This window comes from Quercus robur, chromosome 2 (assembly GCF_932294415.1).
Source record: "Quercus robur chromosome 2, dhQueRobu3.1, whole genome shotgun sequence".
NCBI lineage: Eukaryota > Viridiplantae > Streptophyta > Magnoliopsida > Fagales > Fagaceae > Quercus > Quercus robur.
In genome coordinates this window covers 69213883-69238716 of record NC_065535.1, presented here as the reverse complement: position 1 = coordinate 69238716, position 24834 = coordinate 69213883, and the positions used below count along the sequence as shown (strand labels likewise).

Genomic DNA, 24834 nt, shown 5'->3' with positions numbered 1-24834 from the left:
CAATGTTCTTGAAGCAACAAGTGCATGGCATGCAACACACTCCTATATTGTTGCTTTTGAGATTGCCACTGCTATATAAATATGAATGCAACAAAGTTGGAGAAGTTGGAAATCATACTAAAACAGCTTAGTGAAACCCCATTGCAATAACTTCGTTTTTAACTGAATTGTTTGCTTGACCGGCTTAGTAAAACCCCCATCAGTACATAACATTAAAGGCACTAACAAAGTGCATGACTACATAAGTACAAACTTTAATATCAACTTCTAAGCAAAAAATGACCAATATCATTTGTCTTCTCATCATGGGCCTCTTCAACTGGTGACGTTCGGTTGCTTCCAATTAAAGAGGTAGGGATCATCCTGGCTGCGCAACGTATGTCCGTTAGCACCCATCCACCTTGGCTGCCGTACCTACTGTAAATAGTTAAAAAATGTTATGTACACTGGACTTATATAAGTTATTAACACGCAACATAGGCAGAACAGGAAAAATTTACAAGACTTACGACGAATAGTGTAACAAAAACAACTAAACAACCTCATTTGCCTATACATGCATGAACACCAGTGTTTGTTTCATGACTAGTCCAAATACTTACTATGGCAATAGAGAACAAAGACACTACTACTGAGTTCTTAATAGTGCCAATTTATATATGACAAAAGTTGTAGGAGATATATGACCTTTACCTATGATGCAGCTCCACCGCTAGTTGACTCCGCATTTTGAGTAGGACATGTTCTACGGTTGTGCCCCTCTTGGCGACACAACCCACATCTTGACTTGGGTCCATTCTCGATCCATAGGGAGGTCGGCAACTCCCTATCATTCTCGTCCATCTCATTGCGGATTCGTGTGGACTTTGGCCGACCTTTGTTCCGGATCAGGTGCGGATTGGGCATCACTACTCTAGTTTCTTCCGGATCCGGCCATGCTAATCTGTCTTTCAACGGTTGGAATACCGGTTCATAGCTATGGAACCTATGACTCACGCTATAGCAAGGATCAATAAACTGCTGCGCATCGTGCTTATACTTAGCACAAATTGCTATTACGTGTGAACACGACATCTTGTATGCTTCCCATTTTCCACATGTGCATGTCATACCCTGAAGATCAACCCTGTGTGTGTGTTGTCCGCCCCCATTACTTAGAGGATTACCCGGTGTGTCAACCTGATATAATCGTGCTTATGTGCACATCCGTGTCACCATATGGTCCTTTGCCTTCGCTTGGTTTTTTTCGAACTTGTCCATGGCATACTTGCACCATTCTTGACCCGCTTCCAATTGCTCTAGAGCGAGATTACAACGAGCGTCAAAGTAGGAGTTCACTTTGAAGTAGGTGTACCTCACCATTGCCGTGATTGGCAAGCTGCGTGCACCTTTCAGTACTCCATTAAAACACTCCGATAGGTTGGTTGTCATTGCTCCGTATCGACGCCCTCCGTCGTGTGCAAGTGTCCACTTTTCTTTGTTTTCATTTTCCAAGTACCTGTGTGCAGCCGGTTTGACATTGCGAATTAAATCCAGTGTGGCCTGAAACTTTCTAACTTGATTCGCGCTTGTGGCCCTCCATACCATATTCTTCAACTCCGGAATTTTCCATTTTGTGTTCACATTGCTAACTACATGGCAGAGGCAATACCGGTGATGGGCCTGGGGAGGCTGCAACCAAGTCATCCTTGTGTCATCAAAGCAAGCTTTTATACCCGAATGTCGGTCAGAGATGATGCAAAGATTTGTCCGGTCCGTAACATATCGTTTCAGGCATGCCAAGAACCATCCCCATGTCTCCTTGCTCTCACTCTCAACAACGGCAAACGCGAGTGGATAAACCTCGTTGTTAGCATCCGTTGCCATTGCTATCAACAACTTCCCCTTGTACTTGCCATAGAGGTGCGTTGCATCGATGCTTATCACCGGCCTACAATACTTGAACCCTTCTATACACGGACCAAAAGCCCAAAAGGCACAGTTAAATGTGCAAGTTCCCGGCACACTACGGTGGTCGCACTTCAACTGTGTCACTGTGGTTGGATCTGCATCTTTTAACGTTGCCAGGAACCGAGGCAATTCTGCGTATGACTCATCGAAACCACCGTAGATGGCTGCAACGGCTTTCTGTTTTGCATCCCAAACCTTATAGTGAGACGCCCAATGGCCGTGCTTCGCATGAAGAACACTACGCAGGGTTGCTACTGTTCTTGAAATGTCTTCCCGTACGTATGACTCAAGTGTGATGGCAATGAACTTCGAATCCATCATCCTTCCATCATGATCCACTTGGAGTGTCGAGCAAGTGTGGGGACCCTTAGATGTTGTGATCATCCACAGCTTGTGCCTTTTGCTGTAGATAGCTCGAATTGACCACAGACATGCATCGTGTACACACGTTACAACCAGTCTCTCGGGGTCTGACTTCATGTACTTAAATTTTTTATTCAGCCCAACGGAGAACATGGTTAGCGCGTGCTGAATCGCAGCTTTATTCTTGAATAGCATCCCCTTGCTCGGTTCGTCCCCCGGTCGCCAACTCAGCAGACCTGTTTCCAGGAAAGGTGATGGGTCATTAATGTCATCCCATGTGTTTGACGTGAACCATTCGGGGTTAAGGTTCGGATTATTTTCTGGTTGTAGTTCATCTAACAATTCTGGATTCTCTACCGGTCCATCGTTATCAATGAACTCCTCATACACATCTCGAGTCTCATCCATTTCGGTTGCCTCGTCCAAGTAGGTTTGGATATCTTCATTTCGGTGAGTATATCCTTCATCCTCATGGGTATGGATAGACCCTAACACTTCGGCGTCTTCAGTATTGTCCATAGCAACCCCATTCCATGGTTGACAGTTGTAGGGCAAAGATGTCTCGGGTGTAACTGATGGGTGCACAATGGTTACAGGAATTGATTCTTGCTCTCCAACTCTGCTGCCATATTGCGAACCCCCATCGACATTGAACCCAACAGTGTGGACAGTTACATACAAGTCAGAACCTATGAATTGCCCTGCCCGCTTTATCACTCCCCACATTATATTTGCATCATTGTCGCATTGTAACGGAATTGAATTGTAGAACACTTGGGTACCTACTAGTTGCTGCGGAGCCCGAAATACAATGGAGATGTCGTGGGTATCCTTGTCTAACCCCATAGTTGACATTATCTTCCGTTTAAGTTTTCTCGTGTGTATCCCACGTTTCACTTCAATAAGCGTCTGCTTTTGGTTCGGACCTTGGTATGATAGCCCGTGCAAATCATTAATATATGCCTCCCTGTTGTAGTAAACATAGAAGTAATGTGGACTCATAACGGACCTAAACCACAAATAGTAATAATTGTATCATGCTGCGTAATATTGTGAAAGCATAGGCTAACTATACATGCCCTATGTACCTAAGCAAATTGTGCTGAACATGCTAAAAATTACTATTGAATAATTATATCGTCTACTCCATCAGAGTTCATTTCGATAACGAAAATGTTTGCACAATGTGGTCGGGTTTCATGCTGGCTATTGTTCAACAAATGAGAACTCAAAAGCATTGCAAATAAGCGAGATAATTCATACCATGCAATATGGACCACATTATTATGGTCATATACCTCCCATTGAAGACCCACAACATTCAACTAATTTATGTTCTCAAAAATTGTACCACATTATTATGTTCAAATACCCCCTATTGAAGACCCACAACATTCATATTATTTGTGTTCTCAAAAATTGTCCACAACAGTATTATGTTCAGATGTCCCCATTCAAGACCCACAACATTGAAAAAATTCGTGTTGCTCTAAGGGAGATAATTCATAAGCATTGAAATAATTCCTAGCATGCAAAAGCATTGCAAATATCAGTTATATAATTCCTAGCATGCAACATGTACCACATTATTATGTTCAGATACTTAGCATTGAAGACCCACAACATTGAAATAATTTTTGTTCTCAAAATTTGTACTACATAATTTTGTTCAGATACCCCAATTCAACACCCACAACAGCAATAAAAAAATTTGTGTTGTTGTAAAGTGTTATCAAGTAGTATTTACCTATCAACTGAGATGTTGACAGAACAAAGATGAAGTGCACTTTCTTGAATTAGCGTGCTTTGTGCAGATGGTTAATTGAAGGTGAAACCTCTCACTAGCTGTGACACAATGGTTGCAAGCGCAGACCGGTCCATGTCCAGACTTCAGAACGACAGTATCAAATATAATTGGTAAGTGGTCCCAGAAAGTTGGGCGGGTGGGGGGTGTGTTATGGTTGGACAATACTCGGCATTCAGGATATCGAGTTATATATAACTCGATTATACTGAAGCCGAGTACTATTAAAACCGTGTACGTCATGAATATAACTCGTCTCTGCACAAATCGAGTTACATATAACTCGATTCTTCAAACACCGAGTACTATTAAAACCTACAACTATCAGCAGAACGCACAGTGATTCTGAAATGGAGTTAAATAAAACTCGTCCCTGAGGAGACCGAGTATTATTTACTTCACCAAACTGGTCGTTAGGACAGTTGTTTATACTCGCCATTTGGAGAGGCGAGTTATATGTTTTACTCGATATTTGTACAATCGAGTACAACAGGTATTCCACTTTATATAAGATGACAGCTTCCTCTCTTTGTGGATTGGAACCTTGGCAGAGGAAAACATTCAGACAGGGAGAAGAGAAGCCTCCTTCGCTTCTAGAGGTAACATGCCCACCTTTTTTTGTACTTGTCATTAAATAATTTACTACTGTACAAACCAAATGCTGATTATGCAACTGTTTGTCAGATCTTTTAACAAGAAACGTCAACGTTGCTGCAGTCCACTGGCACCTGTTGGTAGAGCAACATGGTACATTTTTATCTAATACCTCAATTTCGAAACTTCGTAAGTTCTAACCCTAGCACAACAAATATGGTTTTAACATACAGTGTTGTTGTACGAACTCTTTTAGGGTGGCAGATACTATGTTGTTTTCGTTGGTCGTGCTCCTGGCATATACGACAATTGGGCAGAAGCAAGTAGACAAGTTCATAGATTCGCGAACGCTGAACACAAGTCATACAAGGATCGACGGGAAGCAGAATCTGCATACATGGAGTTCATGCAACATAATGGTAGGAACGTGCAGTATGGTGCTTCCCAATCGTGGACATCTCCTACCATGTCGCCATCAAGTTCTGGAATGGCATCTCAAAGCGAAGGAACTAGCTATTGCGATGGAGACGTTAGGAACAGATTGTTGAGGTATCAGTTAAACGTTGCTATTGAGGAGCGTGACCACGCAAGGAGGATTGCAACCTTGAGTACTAACATGCTAAGTGAAGTGGTAGCCCATGTTATGGGGGATGATGAAGTTCATGATTCGACACGACAAGGAAGCACGAAATGAAGGTGAAACTATGGCTCTTGCTTGTGGCATTTATGAATCTAGTAATACTAAATATATAAATATATGTGTTTTTATGACCCCTATGGCTCACGTTTGCAGTACAGATGGGCTAAAGTGTTGTTGAATATCTTTTTTGTTTCCCTTTTGAACGTTAATTTGGAATCTGTCTTAGCCTGTTGGCCTGTAATTGCTTGTATTGTTGTTAACATTGGGTATGTTGTTTTGGTAACTGTACTTGGCTTTGGATAGCCAATAAGTATTTTCTCTATATATTTTTTGCGTAGGAAAAACAAAAAAAAACTTGTATATAATTAAGTTGCGAATATAACGAGCAATAGGTTAGTTGTCGTAATGCTAATGTAATATACCCCGTGTCGGTTATGATTTTGCAGCATGACATTGAGCCATATTGGAACATAAAATCCAGATATGCACACCACCTAGCAATGAAACATGTATGGGCATTTGCCAAACTGTTTAATTACGTAATATGCAGTTATTCGACCTTAACATATACAAATGTACATTTCCAAATAAATTTAAACATACTTGGGAAGAAAAAGACCATTTCATTCCTTACTTCGACAGAATTGATCATTTGACTCAGCGTCAAAGAATGTTGACCATTTTTTCTAAGGACCTTTTGCAGATGAGACATGAGGATAAGGATAGACAGAGTCAAATAATATTGTAACTGATAGACTGTAACTGTTTCATGATCATGAAACTGAATTTTATTTTCTCTGTTTTATATGAGGAGAGTTTAAACTTGTACGTAGGTAAGAAAGAGTGGATGACCTTTTTGAAGGTTTTTTTATTTATTGTTTTTATTTCTTATGGATTTATTTTATTTTATTTTATTTTATTTTTTTTTTGTAATTGTTCAAAACATCATTGTTGTGATAATTGGATTGAGATAAGAATTGTGCTACGATTATTACAAAATTTTATTTTTCTTTAAATAAAGGTAATTGATTTTTTTTTTTTTTCAATAACGGCAGATGTGTGTGTTCTTTTTTGGTACCACATTGTTATAATTTTTTTTTTTAATCAGTTATCATGGCAGATGTATTCTCAAACAAACGTGTTTGTTTTAATGAAATTTTTTTTATAAGTGAATAAAGTAATTTGAATACCATCAGGAGAGTAATCCTATTTTGGAGGCAATGTTTTGGTGCAAGTTAGACATGTATTTTTACCTTTCATTCAATAGTCAGAACTTAAATATAGATGTTAAGGACATTCACTTAATTAATAAATGGGGACTCCAAATAAGAGAAACCCCTAGACTATTTTAATACATAATCTTAAAAAAACCTCAGGTTCAGTACAAAATGATAAAAACTCGACTAAATACTAAATTTTATAATATTTTATTTTTTGAGATTGCCCCTGATGTTCAGGGAAAGCGCTAAACAACTAATGAAAATTATGAAATACCCTTAATGTAATAAACTTATCTTTATCTCTAATTCATAAGAAATGGTTTAAACTCTTAAATTGATAAAAATTGAAAGCAAACAATGTAATGAAAAAAGTGAACTTCTATAAAAAAAAAACATATGTACCACGGTTATATTTTGAAAAAACAATAAATAAATAAAAACTATCTCGGCCTGTTCTTTGTTGTTTCAAATTCAAAACATAATAATAATAAAAAAAATTACACTTAACACGTTTGAATTCCACTCCCACATTGTTGAATAACCTGTTATGTTGCCCATGTATGTACATTCAGAATTCAACCATAAATCAAGTAAAAAAAAATCAAAATAACGACAAATGCAAATACTTCGGCAATTCTTCCACTAAAACAACTAGTAGTCCAAAATGTTCCACAGTCCATACTAAGTAAACAACAATACCATGTCAAAGTTCCATAATAAATAACCAAGTATTCTCCTATTAGATGCCATTTTCAGTTCCATATGAAAAACTAAAACACATAACAGATTAAGATAATAAAAACCCAAAATGATTACACCGCATATGAAAATTATCGTTCATGGCAAAATCCAAGTGCCATATCAAAAAGCCTTCAGACATCACTAAGAGACTGGATTAGAAGAGCTGTCTTCCTTGTGCTCATCGTTATTGATCTCCATGCTCTTTTTATCTTCACTGACCTCTTCCAATTGTGGCTGTACAAGGTCTACATCAAATGAATTGAATGAAACATTAAAAACGTATAAACGATATAAATATGAAATTTAAAATCTATGGGTAATGAAGCAATGTAAGCAATGAATCAATTAAACAAATAAGTCATTTGCATAGTAGTAAGAAAAAAAATGATTGGTAAATTTTTTGTAGTGTCTACTGTCTGCCAACAAAATCCAAAAACGATTCTAAAAAATATGCATGAATATAATGTATTACATTGGTATCAACCATACCATCATGCATAATTTTTCATCAGATTATTCCATTTAAATTCTCGCCAAGATTGTGCACATTCTATATGTTCTATTTTCATAACTCAAATCCTCCGTCCATATAGCAACTTCAATGCCATTTCAACTTTTCTCTACACCACCTCATCATTAATATTTAAAGTAAACATTTTTGTACTTTATGGGAAATCCAGAACCTTTTGGACATATATATTATTATTTTTTTTTAAATCATAAACTTATAACTTTGGATAGCCAACATATAAATAAAAAATGCATTACCTGTAGAAACAGGAATGCTCAATGGCACTTCCAATTTCTTTCGACATAACTCCGAATGGCGCTTCAAATTATACTGAACAAATGCTCCGGCAGCAATAAATTTCTTTCCACACTGCTTACATTTGCATGAAGGCCGTTCTTTGCCTTTTGTTGGAAGCATCTCAAAGTCACGCTAAACAGCTGAAGTCCTCCTCTTGTAGACTTTGAGCTCAGTCTTTGCCTTCTTTGGCTCGGGAAGGTCAGACACTTCATCCAATTGGGCATCTAAGTCAGGCTGTTTTCCTTTTTTCGTCATGTCAGTGCGAATCATCTGATCACTTTCCATCTAGACCAATTTAAAGAAAAATTATTGATAACAAATTCAGTAATTGTAAGAAAAAGTAAGGACTGATAAATTAATTTAAAATCAACAAAAGGAACAAACAATCTACTATTACTACTTAACAATTAGACACAACTGATTTAATTGGCCAAATTTGGACTAAATTTAACCCACGTATACCTCACCCTGAAAAATTGTGCAAGCATAGACAAAGGCCACAGGCCCGAGCCCAGAACACTGGGACTAATACAATAGACTGACAAATTAATTTAAAATCAACAAAAGGAACAAACAATCTACTATTACTACTTAACAATTAGACACAACTGATTTAATTGGCCAAATTTGGACTAAATTTAACCCACGTATACCTCACCCTGAAAAATTGTGCAAGCATAGACAAAGGCCACAGGCCCGAGCCCAGAACACTGGGACTAATACAATAAGTATGTAGACATACTAAAATTCATAATAAATTTTAGAATTGTATGACGTGGCATATTGTTCATTATGGATAATAAAAGTAATGTCAATATTAAACAACATGAGAATCAATAATAACCTACCAATTTAACATGTGTTAAAATTTGTACCTCTTTGTAACATTACTTTTGTAAGTATTGAATCATATAACTTTAGCACCCTCTAAAGGCAAAAAGGGTGAAATTTTAGGTATACAATTTCTGTGTCTCTAGACTTTTTTTTTTTTTTTGTTTTACATCATATAATTTAACTGTTATGATCTCTTCTAAATCGATTTACTTATAAAAATTTGTAAGTATACAACCATATTATTGTGCACATTTTGTTAACATCTATTAGCATCTATTAGAATCTTGACACTAATAAAGACAACATCGTTTTAGATAATCTTACTAAAAAATGTATTTTTTAGTAACATTAATGGTAAAAATGTGTCTGACCACAAGAAAAGAAATAAATTGACATCATTATAATTGTCGAGATTTAAAATCCTAAATGACTAAAAATCAAGAGTCCAATTTAAAGGTGATTAAAAGTACATTTTAGGCACACACAAAAAAAAAAAAAAAAAAAATGTATTTGGTCTACTACTCCCAATAAATTGCATTATGAGTTATTTCTAGAATCATAACTTTTGTGCCACAATTTTGATGTGATAGACTATTATTTGCTTCCTATCACTTTCATATAAACTTCTAACTTTTTCTCCAACACTCACAATTTGTGGTAAAAATTGTAACACAAACATTGTGTCCCTACATTTTCTCTGTGACTTTTTTCAACTCAAATTATGTTGCATGACAATAAGATAAGTTAACTGAAATGACTCATGGATATATTTGAAATGACTCATGCAAGACCCAATTATTTTGAAATCAACATACAAAATAAACGACAAAGTCTGCTATAAGTACTAAAAAATGGACATGATGATGATTAACATAGTAAACGAAATCTACAATTTAATGAAGCAATTTCATTACTAACTAAACAAAACAAACATTATGATGGACACACACGAACGAATCTACAAATATTTTGTTTGAAGATGACAGATACAAAGAAATTTGAAAAGAAATCAGACAGCAAGACCCAGTTATTTTAAAATCAACATCACAAATCTATGGACATTACGATAATGAGTAACACAGCAAACAACATCTACACTTTAATGAATCAATTTCACTTCTAACTAAACAAAACAAAAATTATAATGGACATTCATTATGTCCAGGACATACCTTGCTAGACTGGATTCGGTGGTTCATAGCTGAAGAAAAATAACCGGTTGGAATACCGGTTGTGAGGAGAAGATAAATCAGAGGGGTCGCCTACGGATTTGAGGGGAATAGCGACTTTGAGAGACATTTTCAGACTAGGGTTTTGGTTTTATAGTGAAGAATGAATCTGTAGTGTACTGTGTACATCAAAGAGGGGCGATTGGAGTTTTGAGGAGATAAGAGGAAAATTTACAGAGAGTAATGGTTGACGACGAAAATGAAGAGGCAGTCTTCAGATTCAGAATTTCAGAGAGGCGTGAGGGTTCAGTTTCTGGGGGGAAGGTACCTAGACATAGTTATCAAATAAACCAGTAACAATACTCGCTATATATATAGCCGAGTACAATACTCGATAACTATAAAAGCGAGTTACAAGAAAACTGACCAATCACACACCAATCCAACAGCAATCGATTTGTACAGAGAAGATTGGATGGACTGATGGAATTTCTTGGTTTTAAATCAGTACTCGCTTACAATATACTCGAGTAGTAATCAGTATGGTACACAGGAATTTTATTACGAATTACTTGGCTAAACCATATTCGAGTAACATACTCGATAACAATATAAGCGAGTTGTAAATACTCGTCATCGGTAAAACCGAGTTATATCAAAACTGACCGATCACACACCAATCCAACAGCAATCAAGTTGTACAGAGAAGATTGGATGGACTGATGGAATTTCTTGGTTTTAAATCAGTACTCGCTTACAATATACTCGAGTAGTAATCAGTATGGTACGCAGGAATTTTATTACGAATTACTCGGCTAAACCATATTCGAGTAAAATTACTCGACAAGTTTATCAGCGAGTTATATGAAAACTGACCGATCACACACCAATCCAACAGCAATCGATTTGTACAGAGAAGTTTGGATGGACTGACGCAGGTCTTGGTTTTAAATTAGTACTCGCTTCCAAGGAAATCGAGTACTAAGAAATACTCGACTACTTTTATGTCGAGTTATATAAGTTTTCACTAAGCCAGTTTTTTGTAGGAGATACCAAATTGGTAGGCTTTACCTGCTACCAAGTTCAATCAGTCCGTTGACATATATAGTAACCAAAGAACACGACATTTTTTTAGGGTGGCAATTTTCGGTTGTATTATGTATGTGCAGCTAGTGGATATAATTATTACTTCCCAACTCAATGAAGCTTGGTTGTAGGCTTTACCTTCACCCTTGACACTACCAAGTTCAGTCACTTGCATTCTCACAGCCTGGTGCACATACAATGTGTGACTACCGAATGGAGCTAAGACATGAATTTCGTAAGAATTGACCAAACTTTTAATTAAGCTTTAAACCCTTTCAAACCTTTTAATGAAGAGCATCTTTTTTGTAGGAGATAGCACACCATAATACTCTAAGTATTACAATCGTAATTATTACTAAGATTATGATTACAAATATGTAATAATATTGAATATTGGAATTAAATGAACAAAACAATATAAAGATAGTAGTTCATTAGGGGGGGATAAATAGACCGAACTGGAATTTTAGGACAAATATCTTCTCGATCTCTTTCCTTTTTTTTACTTCCCCTTTTGTTTGTTGCAGTTCCCGAAGACCGCTAAAATCTGTATTTTCAATATTACTTCTATACTTTATATAGTTTATATTTATATGATTTATCTATTTAGTTTTTATATATTATGCTCATTCAGCAGATTATCTCGATACGCACATTTTTTGCGTAAGGGTTAAACTTAAAAAATAAATCACGCAAACTAGTCAATGATGACCCTCCATGGATTCACCTATATAAGCCACAGTTAAAGTTGCAAAAATAAGAGCGTGAATATTGCTTGTAAATAATCCAAGTAACATGACGGGTATAGGAACAATCCTCATGGGTACTAGAGAAACAAGAACAAGAACTAGTAATTCATCAGCTAAAGTTGCATTCATCTTGAACAAATCCCAACTGTCTAAATTTACACTAGAGTCTTTTGCTTATAAAAGAGACCCACATAAAAGGAAAATTTCAACAAATGTAATGTATAAATTAAACTTCTTCAGTTGTGGGATCTCCATCCATCATCACTATATTGCATTCGTCTAAAGCTGCCTTTGTTCAAATATGCAGATACATAGATACAAAAATCTAGAAATGAACTTTTCCATCGCACATGAAAATATCCACCCTTTGCAAATATAATTGGTATAATTGGTACCTAACTTGAAGCTGACTCAAATATTCATGTACGTCATAAACATGCTTAAGTAGGTTCATTTACAAAATATGTTCCAAAAGCTGTGTCTAACATATCCAAAAAATCAGCTGTTAACATATATGCCCTCCAAAAATCTGCTGTCATGTATGCTCTCCAAAAATCTGTCAGTCTTTTATGTCCAAAAAATGTTGTCAAAGTTTTATCTGCTAGCTGTTACATGAACAATAACACATCGTCCAACTACTGTGCAAAAAACAAAGAAAAAAACAAATTGTGGTCAGGTTTCTTTTAATATCAATAGTAGGAACCACTGAAGCCTGCAAAATATGCCACCAAATATGAATCAATAAATAAAAAACAAAAACCAACAACTAAATGACAATATAAGTTTAAACTATACAAAAATCCTTAACGTTTACGCACACCTAAGTCATGCCATATATCCCAACTGTCTAATAATGAGGACATTTATTTTCTCTTTTTTTTTTTTTTTTGGTTGTGAATTGTAATTATCGAAATTGAACCTCAAAAACTAAAATAAATTAAAAAGTCCAGATATTGGGCAAGGTTTTACCCCCATAAGCTCCACATCATCAACGGCTCAACGATCTTTTCGTTTCCTCACAATTGCCTTCGCCGGTCTCGTCTTACCTGAAATTCAAAGGGATCACACATTACTTGAATGCACACATTCCCTATGCTTAATTTAATTATCAGAAAATGTTTGATCTGAGTATGATCATCACTTAAAGCACACAACATCATATGCAAGTCCTGTGACATTCTATTAAGGTAAATGATATACAGTGTACATAGCATGGAGGTGCACTGCCTAAATAATAAAATATAATGCAAACTAAGCACAAGATTGTTAATCTGAACAATCTGATGAACATGTAGCAGTTAAGAAAGATGCCTTCCTAGCTATGCAAATAATTACTTTATCATTATGAAAATAGAAGACTAGGACATATAATGACATAGTAATAATTCCTTTATGAGTTTTTTATGTCCTTTATAATTATGCGCAGTCTATGGATAGCTTCCATGTTTCCATAAATCATGTTATTTACCGTCACCGGTCCCACAACCAGGGGGATGTATGTCAGTGCGGAGTGATCTTCGCAACCCATGTACCGGCACTATATTCTCACCCTGTATCTGTTCGATCTGTGCAGCCGGTTTGTCAGGGTTAGGAAGTGAAGGGTCCTGGGTGGGCTCAGCTTGAACTACAGGTGGTGTCGGTAGGCCAGGGGTGGGTACAAATATACAGCCACCGTCGTGGGCAGAGTCGGCAAACAATGGGGGAGACAGGCGAGTGGGTGGTGGGGACCGAGGGCCAGCTTGGGCATAAGATGTGTGTTCTGCACTATTCTCATGGCCAGGGGGGTGGGATGGTTGGGCAGCAGCGTCAGACGTGCATCGCGATGACCCGACACCATCCATGTACGTGCCCCAGTCGCCCTCTAACGCCTCATCATCTGCAGAAAAACAGTTGCATTTATTAAGATAACCACAAGGGATTGAGTCATAAAATGTCTTACTATTTGCAGCCTAGATATGATTCAATGGCATTTGACCCTTTAAACTCGCTTAATTTGGGTGCATGAGACCTCTCATATACACACTCACATGCACACAACCAATCATACAAAATGAAGCCTCATGGTTGCTTTCTTTTTCGGTCCAATGTTCTTACTCTGTATTCTGATTGAATGCTTTTCCATTTGCAATGACAGTATCATATTTTGCCCCAAGCTAGAGAAAATGGGCAAATGCCCATTCCAAAAAAACAATTTAGCATTTTGCCGTCTTTCCCAAATTAATTAGGGAAATACCCCTCTTTTTAAACTCGATTTTCTCTAAAACAAAGTTAAGCCCTATAGTAACATTTTTAAGGATCCTATAGTGACGTTTTAAGGAACTATAGTGGCATTTTATAATCCAATCTCCATGAAGTCGAGTTACATGCAATTTTTTTCTCTTTTTGTTACCTATAACTCGACTTCATGGAAATCGGATTACAAAACGCCACTATAGGTCCTTAAAACGTCACTATAGAATCCTAAAAAACTTCACTATAGAGCTTAACTTGATTTTCAGAAAATCGACTTTAAACAGAGGGGCATTTCCTAATTAATTTGGAAAATACGGTAAAATGCTAGATTGTTTTTTTGAAAGGGGCAAAAGCCAATTTTTTCATACAATAATTATTTCAACTTTAACAATAACATTTAAGAAATGAAGTTGGCGTTTTAGGATGGAAAAATTTTCTAACTGAGACTGGAGAAATATTACTTCCACTATCAATTATTACAAAATGTTCATAAAAATCAGTTTTCACTGTTTTTGTTTTTTTGTTTTTTCTTTATTTCAACACTCTGTATTCATTCAACTGAGAATGGAAGACAACAAAGTCCAAAAACAAAGGTAGAGCAGACTTGAAAACACATAGCAGTTACAAAGATGATACAATAACAATAAAACATTGTTTCTAACAGAAGATTCAAAATGTGAAGTGTAACCAAGGGCCAAGTGAATACGGTGTAAACCCTATTGTAAAGTGCAAACCCAACATCAGACAAGGGCCAAATGCGTAAGCAATCGCTTGACCCGCACCTAGTGCATGTCGTTCATAGAATCCAATAACTATTGTCTAGTGTAAACCCTTCCCAATAAAACTAATACTTACGCCACCTAGACGAGTTACATATAAACCTTGTTTTGTTGGTAAAATCTAATAAAACTTTGTTTTTAATTCATTATTGGCATATTAAATTAACTATAATAATAAAATTTATAAAACAAAACCTTTGAATTACAAAGTCCAGCTTTGTTTACTTGTTTATACTCTATCATTGTTATTATTACTATTTTTTAAACTCTAATTTTATGAACGTCATAGTGTGATCACAACTTTGAATTTCCTCATATAATGCTAATTTTATGTTCATGGTCGCGTAGCAATATTTTTAAAAGGAATTACATTGGCATCCATAGTGGTCTGTGCTTTATACGATGAAAAAATGATTTTGCTGGACTTTTGTTTTCATACATAAGCATAATATATTAGCATTGATGTGTATATGTTAAAAGTGGATAATAGCATTGTGATTGTAGTTGATAAGGAATGAATGAAACAAGTTTGCATGTCTTACATTTCAATACATATATATATCGCTTGGAAGAAAAAAGTGCTTATTCCCATTGGTTAATATTTAAAGTGCTTAGTCTTAATTTTTATGATAATTGCAGAACATTGTAACGCTACTAATTATACCATAATTATGAGAAGGAAGTGAAAATTAACACTAAAAACATGTTACCAAACAATATATACTTTGCTACTATAATATGTCCTCTAAATAAATTACAACTGAAAGTAGTAGAAGTTAAAGTCAGTAAGAATTGAAGGTATTAGAGTTGGAAGTTACCCAAGACATCGTCATCCTCGTGACCACCTCCACGACCTCCACTGTATGCATGACCTCCACTGTGTCCACGCCCTCTAGACCCACGACCTCCCCCACCACGGCCTGTGGCCTGTGTGCTCGCCTCAGTCACCGTGGCACGCGCATTCTCCAATGCCGCTCGGCTCATCTCTCCGACAAGATCCAGCGTCCTCTTCAGGTGGTTGTACATTGCGGAGTTTGGTTCGCATTGCAATAGTAATTCCACAGTGGACTCAACCTGCGAAATAAAGGAGTCCCGTTAAAACTTCTTTGTTTAGTTTTGTGTTGTGCAACACTAGGCCTTTAAGTCCAAAGCACTAAATCTGTTTTATCTTTTTTTTTTTTTTTTAACAAATAATTTATATATATATAATTTTTATTGTCCCCCAAATAGGTTGTCGTTGAAATTATATACTATTAATATTTAATGAGACTAACACGAACCAAATTTGGGGTTATGCATACCCGTGAAAAAAGCATTGCGATCTATAAGATATTGAAAGAGCTAATCCTACTTGCAATTATCATTTTTACAATATTCCAAGGTATCGCACACTATTGCAATGTCTTTAAAAACTAAATGAAGAAACAAGACAAAAGACAATCTTAAGGAACCAGAGAAGGCTTTACTTGTTTGATGACAGCATTAACATTTTGTTTGCATATTATTGGCGAAGGTCATGTCAATAATTTAGTAAGATACTATATAAGATGGTCTTTCACCAAGAATTATAGTGTTCGATCAAATGCGAGTTTGGATTTGCTTGAGTCTTGAGAGTTGTGTCATCTTATGCTTGCCCCACTAAAATGAGACTATAAAAGTGAATGAAAAGGTTTATGTTAGTTTATTTCAAAGTGCAAATCATGCAATGTTATGCGATTATTAAGTATTCTACCGACTGCTGAGTCATACACTGATTAGTATTTTTTATATAACGAATTTGGCATAACCTAATTATATGATATCAAAATCTGTAGAAAAAGAATCCCTTAATTACTTTTCTTCTATTTGATGAGCAATATATGAATTGTATAAAATGGGTACCAGACAAGAGAACCCTTCTAGTCTATGGACCTACTAACATAAGTCGTAAAAAGAATATATAATAGGTTGGAGTAAAAGTAGACATTGCAATGGAACCCAATGTTATAAAATGTGCAACAAAGTTTGCAGTATAAAGTATTTGGCTAGTTCCTTTTTTAAATATTTGTCTAGTCTTTTTAAAGAATCAGAGGTACAAACAATATCATTATTACATTTGTTTTCCTAAATAAATGTAAATTAACCAATAATGGGTTGGGCCCTAACTATGAGGAACAGGGCTGGCCATAATCCCAATCGTGTTGCAATATCATATTCTCTTTGTCTATGGACCAAACCCAAATTTATGATAATCCATAGATGTGCTAAACCCAACCCGGTTATACTAATTCAATGAGACTGCTCCACTTATATAGTGTGGCCGCTTACTTTTGTGACCATACCATGCCTCTAACAATCTCAGTTTTAGGGCAAATTTCATATGGAAAACTAAGTGGGGTGATATTACAACAACCACATCAATGAGCTCCTAGCTAGGAAAAAGCCAATGATTAATTATTAAATTCTATCATGAGTACTAATTTAAAATGCAACTTTGATTCACTGTTATTTGACCAAATTTTTCGTTGTAAATTAACATGACCAAGTAACTTACCACTACACACTCTTGGTGTGATGGTCACTCCACAAATTTACTACACTTAAATTAGGTTCATGTAGAATTTTTATCTCAAAAGAAGGGGGAAAAAAGATTAGGTTACTTTCTTCCTCTTCTCTCTCTCAAGAAATTTTTTAGGAAGCCCATTATGATAAAAAAAATCCTACAATTCTGTGTAATTCAATCAACTTTTGCAAGATATGGACTGGGTTTTCCGAGGAAAACACCAAGCTAGCTAGGGACGGTACTTTAAAGTATCCATAACTAATTGGTACTCATTACCGCATGTTCAAAAACAATTTGTCAAACCTAAAAATAAATAAATATACCCTAATGAATATGAAAATGTTCTCTAAAATGAAATGTTCTCTAAAATGAATATCAAAATATTGATCCAATGACTCCATGAATCAATAAATTCTCATAATGCATGCAGCAACACACATATATTGTCAATCCATAAAAGAAGAATCGAATTGTTGCCTTACCATGATTTCCCAATACACCGAGTCGCGTGTAATGTACCGTCTCGTCGTCTTTCGGTACGACTCCATGTAAGCAGCAAGGTATGTCGTGTCCCCATCCAATGCTGGTACATCAGCAATATGTTCCTCTCTATGGGCCCATCGGTCAATGTAGACAGCATGCTCTTGCACCCAATCCTTATCTAGTTTACCTTGGAGGGAGATTTTGTGGAGATGAACGGACGTATCTACAATATCCGGTGGCACTTGCTTCATCCCGAACTGACGAAAGACACGTTCGGGATGATGATCCTTTACTATCCAAAAATAGATCAATGGCACATCGGCCCTCCATATTTGTCGGCCGGCAGTGCAATATGGGGGCAACAACTCTAGGACATCGCTGTAGGGCTCCCAGACAACCTGCAGAAATGGTCAACAATAAGATGCCTGCCAACAATAAGAGAAGCTCAGAGTGCTACCAGTGTGGCAGCCACATAATAAAAAGCTATGATGCTTGAATCAGAAAATATGATCAAGGAGAGAATTACTTATTAATTATGGCTGTCACCTTATACCTATGTATGATTTGAGTTCTTTCTTAGATAGAGTTGTTATTTCATGTCATCGAAAACATTTTCTTATCTGTATACGTATTCCTTTATTGGCTCGAGCTATAAGTTGCCATCAGTAATCTGTCTACAATTATAGCATGCATGCTTACTTTTTATGTATCATTGAATTTCCAATAATTTTATATTTATGGTCATGAATCATGATATGCATGAATGTGGTTCCCCACTAATTATCTCTAAGTTTGGCAAAGATTTGTTTGTCGGATAAAGTGAAGGTGACTTGAGAAAATCCTGATATATAATTTAGACTCTCAGACATTGATTCACAATCAAAATTAAACGTAATTCTTCTCCAAGAATTTCTTATAGTGCTGGATTTATGAGTTAACATATTATTCTTTGCACTTCAATTAGAACAAACAGTATCACTCGACGATCATATGTGGACAACGTGAAGCACGATAGAACAAACAGTATCACTTGTGACATGAAGCGGTAGAATACCTGGTGTGCCCGTATACTCGACAGTGACGCACGATACGCAACTAGCACATGTGTCGCATGCTCTGTCGTGCTCTTCGGCCCCTTCCATCTAGTAAACATATAATTTCAAACAATGCTCATTAGTTATCATGCAAATAATAGATTCCAAATAATTATCATGCAAATATTCATGCCACTGTAGTACATTTTCAGTGTACTTGGGTTGCCTATTCTTTAATAAAAAGTTCTAACGTTATATATCAAAAAAATAAAAAATAAAAAATATCATGCTAAATTTGGAACTTTTCTTCTCTAGAATGAAAGACAGAAAAAGAGTGGCTCCTTTATTACTACAAGCATTCTTAATATCTTTTTTTTTTTTTTCAATCTTGGATTCCCATTGGGTGCACCTATAACTTACCAATTTAAAAAAATAAAAATAAAAACAAGTCAAAATCAATGAGGGGCTTATTGTTTTGTAAGAAAGACTTATTGAAAGTCCCAGATTGAAATGAAAGGGGATACTATACTTCCTCCTCAATAAATACCTCTCCATCAAGAATTTCAAACATGAATACATTGTTTAGTTTTTGCAAGGGCCTGACATTCTTTAGTTTTTAATGTTGGGCTAGTTTATGTGTAAACCTAACATATAAGGGTTATTTATATATATATATATATATATATATATTAGATTGTTACTTATCAAAAAAATAATATACAAGGTTTTCTTTTGTAAGAGAATAAAAAAATTTAGTAATTAAAAAAGGGGCCAAAACTAATCAAACTGATCAAAACCAGGAAGCGGTTTGACTGGTTTTGAGCCCTTCCAATTTTTTCTTGGTTTTTTAATGTGGACCATACCAGTCTAGGTCCCAGTTCACTGGTCTGTAGTCCACTGGCCGCTCTGGTCTGCTTTAAAAATTTAAGCTCCTTCAACTTTGCATTGTTGGATAAGTGAATATGGTGCTTTACTCAGGGAAATGACCAATTGTGGAGATGCCTTCTAAGAATTAAATATGAGCAAGATTCCCAGTGGACTACAGACGGAGTAGAATTTCCACACGGAGTGGGACTGTGGAAAAGAATAAGAGCAGGTTTTGGGAGTCTTATAAATTTATTAGATTTCAAATTGGGGATGGCATGATGGTGAGGGTATATGGCTTGATGCATGGTGTGGGAACAAGTCTTTTAATTGGTTAGTTTACGTTAGTTTATGATCCTTTCCAAATTGCAGCTAACAAACATGCTAGGGTTAGTGATTATTTGGATGTTAGGGGTAAAGTAGTGCATTAGTACCCTATCTATGTTAGGCAATTGCAGGATTTGGAATTATTGTCTCCCTGCCCTGTTTGATTTACTGTATTCTCAATGGGTTCAGCTTTGGACAGAAGACAGCATATTGGAAACTAGATAGAAATGGTGACTAACTCCATGTGAATGTATCTTCAATTTCTTGAATTTTCTTTACCCTTTTCATTTGTAACATTTTGATTCGACAATGGAACCCCACAATCACAAAACCAACTTGTGATTAGGGAATATGGGTCGTTCACGGTGGTGGATAAAGTTGGGATTTGGATAATTTGGTTGGGGTTGGTTTGGTATTTGTCCTTCACCGGGTAGTAGAGCAATTATAGAAATTGTGGATCATTATAGAGAAATTGGAGAAATTGTCACATTGAATACTATTTTATATTATTTTTTTGACAAAATATAAATTCTCCAATGACATAACCGTACATAATTTCATTTAGTATAATTACTTTCTAGTAAGAGTTTTAGCATGATACCAAAATTTATTTCTCAAAAGAATGTAGTCAAAAAAATTTATTTGGACTGAATTCATTCTACCAAAGTTTAAAATCTATTTGCAGTTGTCTCCTCAAATGCTGCATTAGAAGCTACAAAAGGCAGATTGAACCTATGGCATTAGTAAGCATCTCATGACCATGGACCCTTTTAGGACAAGAGGCCAGTCCCTAAGCTAATAGAGGCAATTTTGATTTGAAATAGGCCTATAGCTTCATTAACATATCAAAGTTACCATCAACCCAAAAAAAAAAAAAAAATCAAAGTTACCAGAACTTCCATTACCTTCATAACCATTTACTTGGCAATGTATGCAACTACCAATCCACATAAAATGTTTATGCTACACATCAAAAGTGATACCAAATAATTCATGAGGTCTTTAACCTTTAGACTAAACAACAATGACATACGGCAGAAAAATATTCTACCACCCAATCTAGAGACTGAGATAAAGGAATTCCAAGAATAACAATCATCGATGGAAAAGCTAAGAGGATTTAAATTAATTTCTAAGCTCTTACTAACCCACCGTGATGCATATTGGTTAGCCAAGTCCTACAATTAGTGCCAAGGAGCTCTTGACTCATGTACATCTCATATATCAATTTATGTATATTCTATGATGAATGATTTTTGAAAACCAAAAAACCAATACTTCATTTCTAAACACAATTATCAAAAATACATTAGATTGAAATTTGAAGGAGGAATATTAAACCCAAACCATCTGAGAAGTGAAAACCCAAGGTTATCTATGATATCCAACCATCATTATGGGTTTCCACCACTTATTTTACTAAAAATTAGAAAGATCTAGACATAGAGAGATTCTTGACTTAGGGATTTGTTGAAAGTATATGATTTAATCTCTTCTATCTTCTTTTGTATTAGAGGTGTGATATATACTTATTCGTCTTACCATATAAAAATAGTTAAGCATAGGGTAAAGTTAAGTTATGGCCCTGATTCTATTTTTTATTTTTTGATAATTTCATAGTTGGAGTGGGGGATTTGAACCTTGGATGTCTACGTCGGAAACACTAGGAGGTGCCAATTAAACTACAAGGCTCTTGGCTAGGTTATGGCCCTAATTATCTTGCAAATTCAGAACTACTACCAGGCAGAAAAGGACATTGGCCAAAACAACTATGCTTTAGCATCGCCAATACATTTTAGCATTTCTAATATTAACTAAATGTAGTAAGATATTGGAATTTAAATTGGAATCAGACTAACCAAAATAATAATAATGCAAATATAATGATTGACATAAGGTGAAGAAATTTGTCTTTCGCAAAATAGCATGCTTTAATCATAGAAGCAACACAGTCTTACAAATATACGTAGGCACCACAAATCATACCAAACATTTATTGAAAAAAATAATAGTACTTGACAATTGTATCAAACTACTCAAATGACATACCGATTGGCAAGGGGACCTGCCTCCACTGGCGGTAGTGGCAACCTCATAACAGGGCATATCAATGGGAACCTCGAATACGCCCACAGCTGCACCAACATCACTGCTCCACCAATTTGCTTCGCCTTCGACTCCGATGCCTTGCATAAGTGCCTGTACAACCAGGCTAATGCCCCACTACCCCAACTGTTCCTCTTCGCGTTGCTGATTGGGTTTAGGAACTGTAGAGGCAGCACCGACACCCGGTCTGCCGACTTATCCATAAACAAAATCGTCCCCAACCGATCGAGTATGTGATAGCGCGCATGTTGCTGCACTACCTCATCAGTAGCATCCGCAGCTAGGGGCCCACTAAATAGTGCATCCAGCCACGTGAATCTGAGCCTCGCCCCAGCAAGGATAGAGGTGTTCTCATGGGGATGCGGTATCAGGTCTGGTGGACGATGACCCAATAACTCAAGACACAACGTAGGCCAATCCATCTTCACAGCCCCAGTAATTGGCAACCCATCAACAGGAACCCCTAGCATCACCTCAATATCTTGTAAGGTGATGCTCATCTCTCCATGCGGTAGGTGGAATGTGTGCGTCTCCGGACGCCAACGCTCAACTAGTGCTGTGATCAACGCATGATCCATTTCCAAGTTTGGGACCTTGAATAACCCTTCAAAACCCGCCTCAGTTATGTACCGAGCAATCCGTGGGTCAAGCCCATGCTCGGGTAACTTGCAACTTCGGCGTCTGCAGTTTAGCACGCCTGGCACTACCTGCACACGAAAGAGCATTGTCTTAGGATAGTGCACACGAAATAACTATAACAATGCTACATAATAATAATATGCAAGAAACAGTAGGCTAACTAGTTAGTCCCGAACATTTTGCAAAACGTTAGTTACAATGTTAATTGCTTATTCGCTCTACCTCAATAGCAGATAGGATCAAATTCAACATCAATGACATTGTTTAAAATTAGCATTAAGGTGATGGGCATCATGTTTTGAAATGAATGAACAAAGTGCCTCACTATGTCAAATGGAGTAGGGAATTAGGAATCAAGGTCGTTAGTTGTCTTATGTGTAGCCACGCGTAATTGTGTGCGCATGTTTGGAAAAAAGAATAGTAGCGGATTCAATTTTTTATTGATTACTATAGCTTCTAAATGACATGTACTGACTTTGAACATTTCTGCTCCATACAATGTTCTTGATTATTTATGCTTCATGCCATTTTCTCTTTGGATTAAATACAATTCTGCGTAAACCAAAACATTCTACCATGTCCAACGTCTATTTGCTAAGAATCAAAGAACCCTACAAAAATAAAATTAAATGATTTCGACATGTCCAAAGTTCAGTACAACTACACACCTGACCGGCTGGCGTCTCCCAAAGCAGCGTGGATCGATGAACCGGCTGCCGCGTCAACTGTGTACCAACCGTTGGTCCAGGATCCACATTTCCCACTTGCTGCATATCTGACACGCATGCAATCATGTTAGACACGTAAACACAGGCAAGTAAACACAAGCAAGTAATAGTGAAGAAAAGCTTGGCTTTTGCAAGTAAACACAGGCAAGTAATTGAATGTTCTACAACAAACTCACAGAAACAAATACAGAGAGACAGAGTGAAAGAGAGATTTCACAGAAAATTGAAAACATATAATTGCTAAACTGAATTATACATCATGCATCTATATACACTGATTTTTAATCGATTTAATCATATCAAGGAAGAGTTAAAGTAAAACACTAAAATATAAACAACCTAACGTTCATGGCTGCAAGGCATAAACATAAAAGACACATAGTTGCAAATTGTATAAGCAACCTAACCAACCAACCAAGGTGAGATTCAATGTCTAAATCAAACAAAGTAAACCAACAAATGAACAAAGCAGAATGCAAACCAAACAATCAATTAAGCACCACAAAAAACACCATTCTAGAACACTAAAACATAGCTCTAAAATTAAAAGGTACCCAATTACCAATTACCCCTAAACAAGCCCTGCCACCCATCAGTACTAGAATTTCCCTTCTTTAATCGAAGTGTAAAGTTCCTTCCTTTTGCTTTTGCTTGTTCCCGTACTTGACATCACACTCTAAAAGAAATTTTATTTAATAAAGCAAGAACTGAAAAGGGTTCATTGTAACTTAGTGGCTACTGAGGTGTGTTTTCAACAAAAAAAAGGGGGAGACAAACATGGAAATAGGTAAAGGTTCCATTAGAGACTCTACTGCAATGAACATCTCACTCACAAGCACAGCTTTGGAGGCAACTAATAATAGTCAAATTAATATTGAGCTTTATTAAATGGATTAAACAACTGTGAGACCTATACCATCAAATGATGGTGTGTGCATAGTGTAAGGTTGAATTTATTCAACCATCTAATTGGCTTTATTCCGTGCCAAATTTGCTTGTAATTAAGCATTTAGTAACCCTGTATTTAGGTGGGTTTGTTGTAAGGGTAGCGAGTGAGATAGAGTGAAGATTGCTCAAGAGTGTGCAAGAAAACAGAGACTCGCGGCTGGGACTCGCGGGTGACTCGCGGCTACAAGCCGCCA

General features: G+C 36.3%; 2 protein-coding genes across 2 annotated transcripts; both read right to left on the bottom strand.

Annotated features, from left to right (window-relative positions):
* Positions 1-1194: 1194 nt before the first annotated feature.
* Positions 1195-3159, bottom strand: LOC126702393 (uncharacterized). Its single transcript, XM_050401081.1, has one exon. The coding sequence runs from the start codon at positions 3157-3159 to the stop codon at positions 1195-1197; it is 1965 nt and encodes a 654-aa protein (XP_050257038.1).
* Positions 3160-15770: 12611 nt separating this feature from the next.
* Positions 15771-23758, bottom strand: LOC126702383 (serine/threonine-protein phosphatase 7 long form homolog). The gene is made up of 5 exons (XM_050401074.1): positions 23633-23758; positions 22269-23032; positions 19049-19136; positions 17994-18392; positions 15771-16043 (listed from the first exon to the last, which is right to left on the bottom strand). The coding sequence occupies exons 1-5, from the start codon at positions 23756-23758 to the stop codon at positions 15771-15773; spliced, it is 1650 nt and encodes a 549-aa protein (XP_050257031.1).
* Between the last annotated feature and the right edge of the window lie 1076 nt (positions 23759-24834).

What these genes read in the sequence shown, in the direction of transcription:
- LOC126702393 (XM_050401081.1), bottom strand. Translation starts at nt 3,159, where the DNA reads ATGGGGTTAGACAAGGATACCCACGACATCTCCATTGTATTTCGGGCT.
- LOC126702383 (XM_050401074.1), bottom strand. Translation starts at nt 23,758, where the DNA reads ATGATTGCATGCGTGTCAGATATGCAGCAAGTGGGAAATGTGGATCCT. An exon ending in CGAGTATACGGGCACACCAG is followed by an intron (nt 18,393 to 19,048) that starts GTATTCTACCGC and finishes CCATTTCTGCAG; the next exon opens with GTTGTCTGGGAGCCCTACAG. An exon ending in CGGTGTATTGGGAAATCATG is followed by an intron (nt 16,044 to 17,993) that starts GTAAGGCAACAA and finishes TTTATTTCGCAG; the next exon opens with GTTGAGTCCACTGTGGAATT.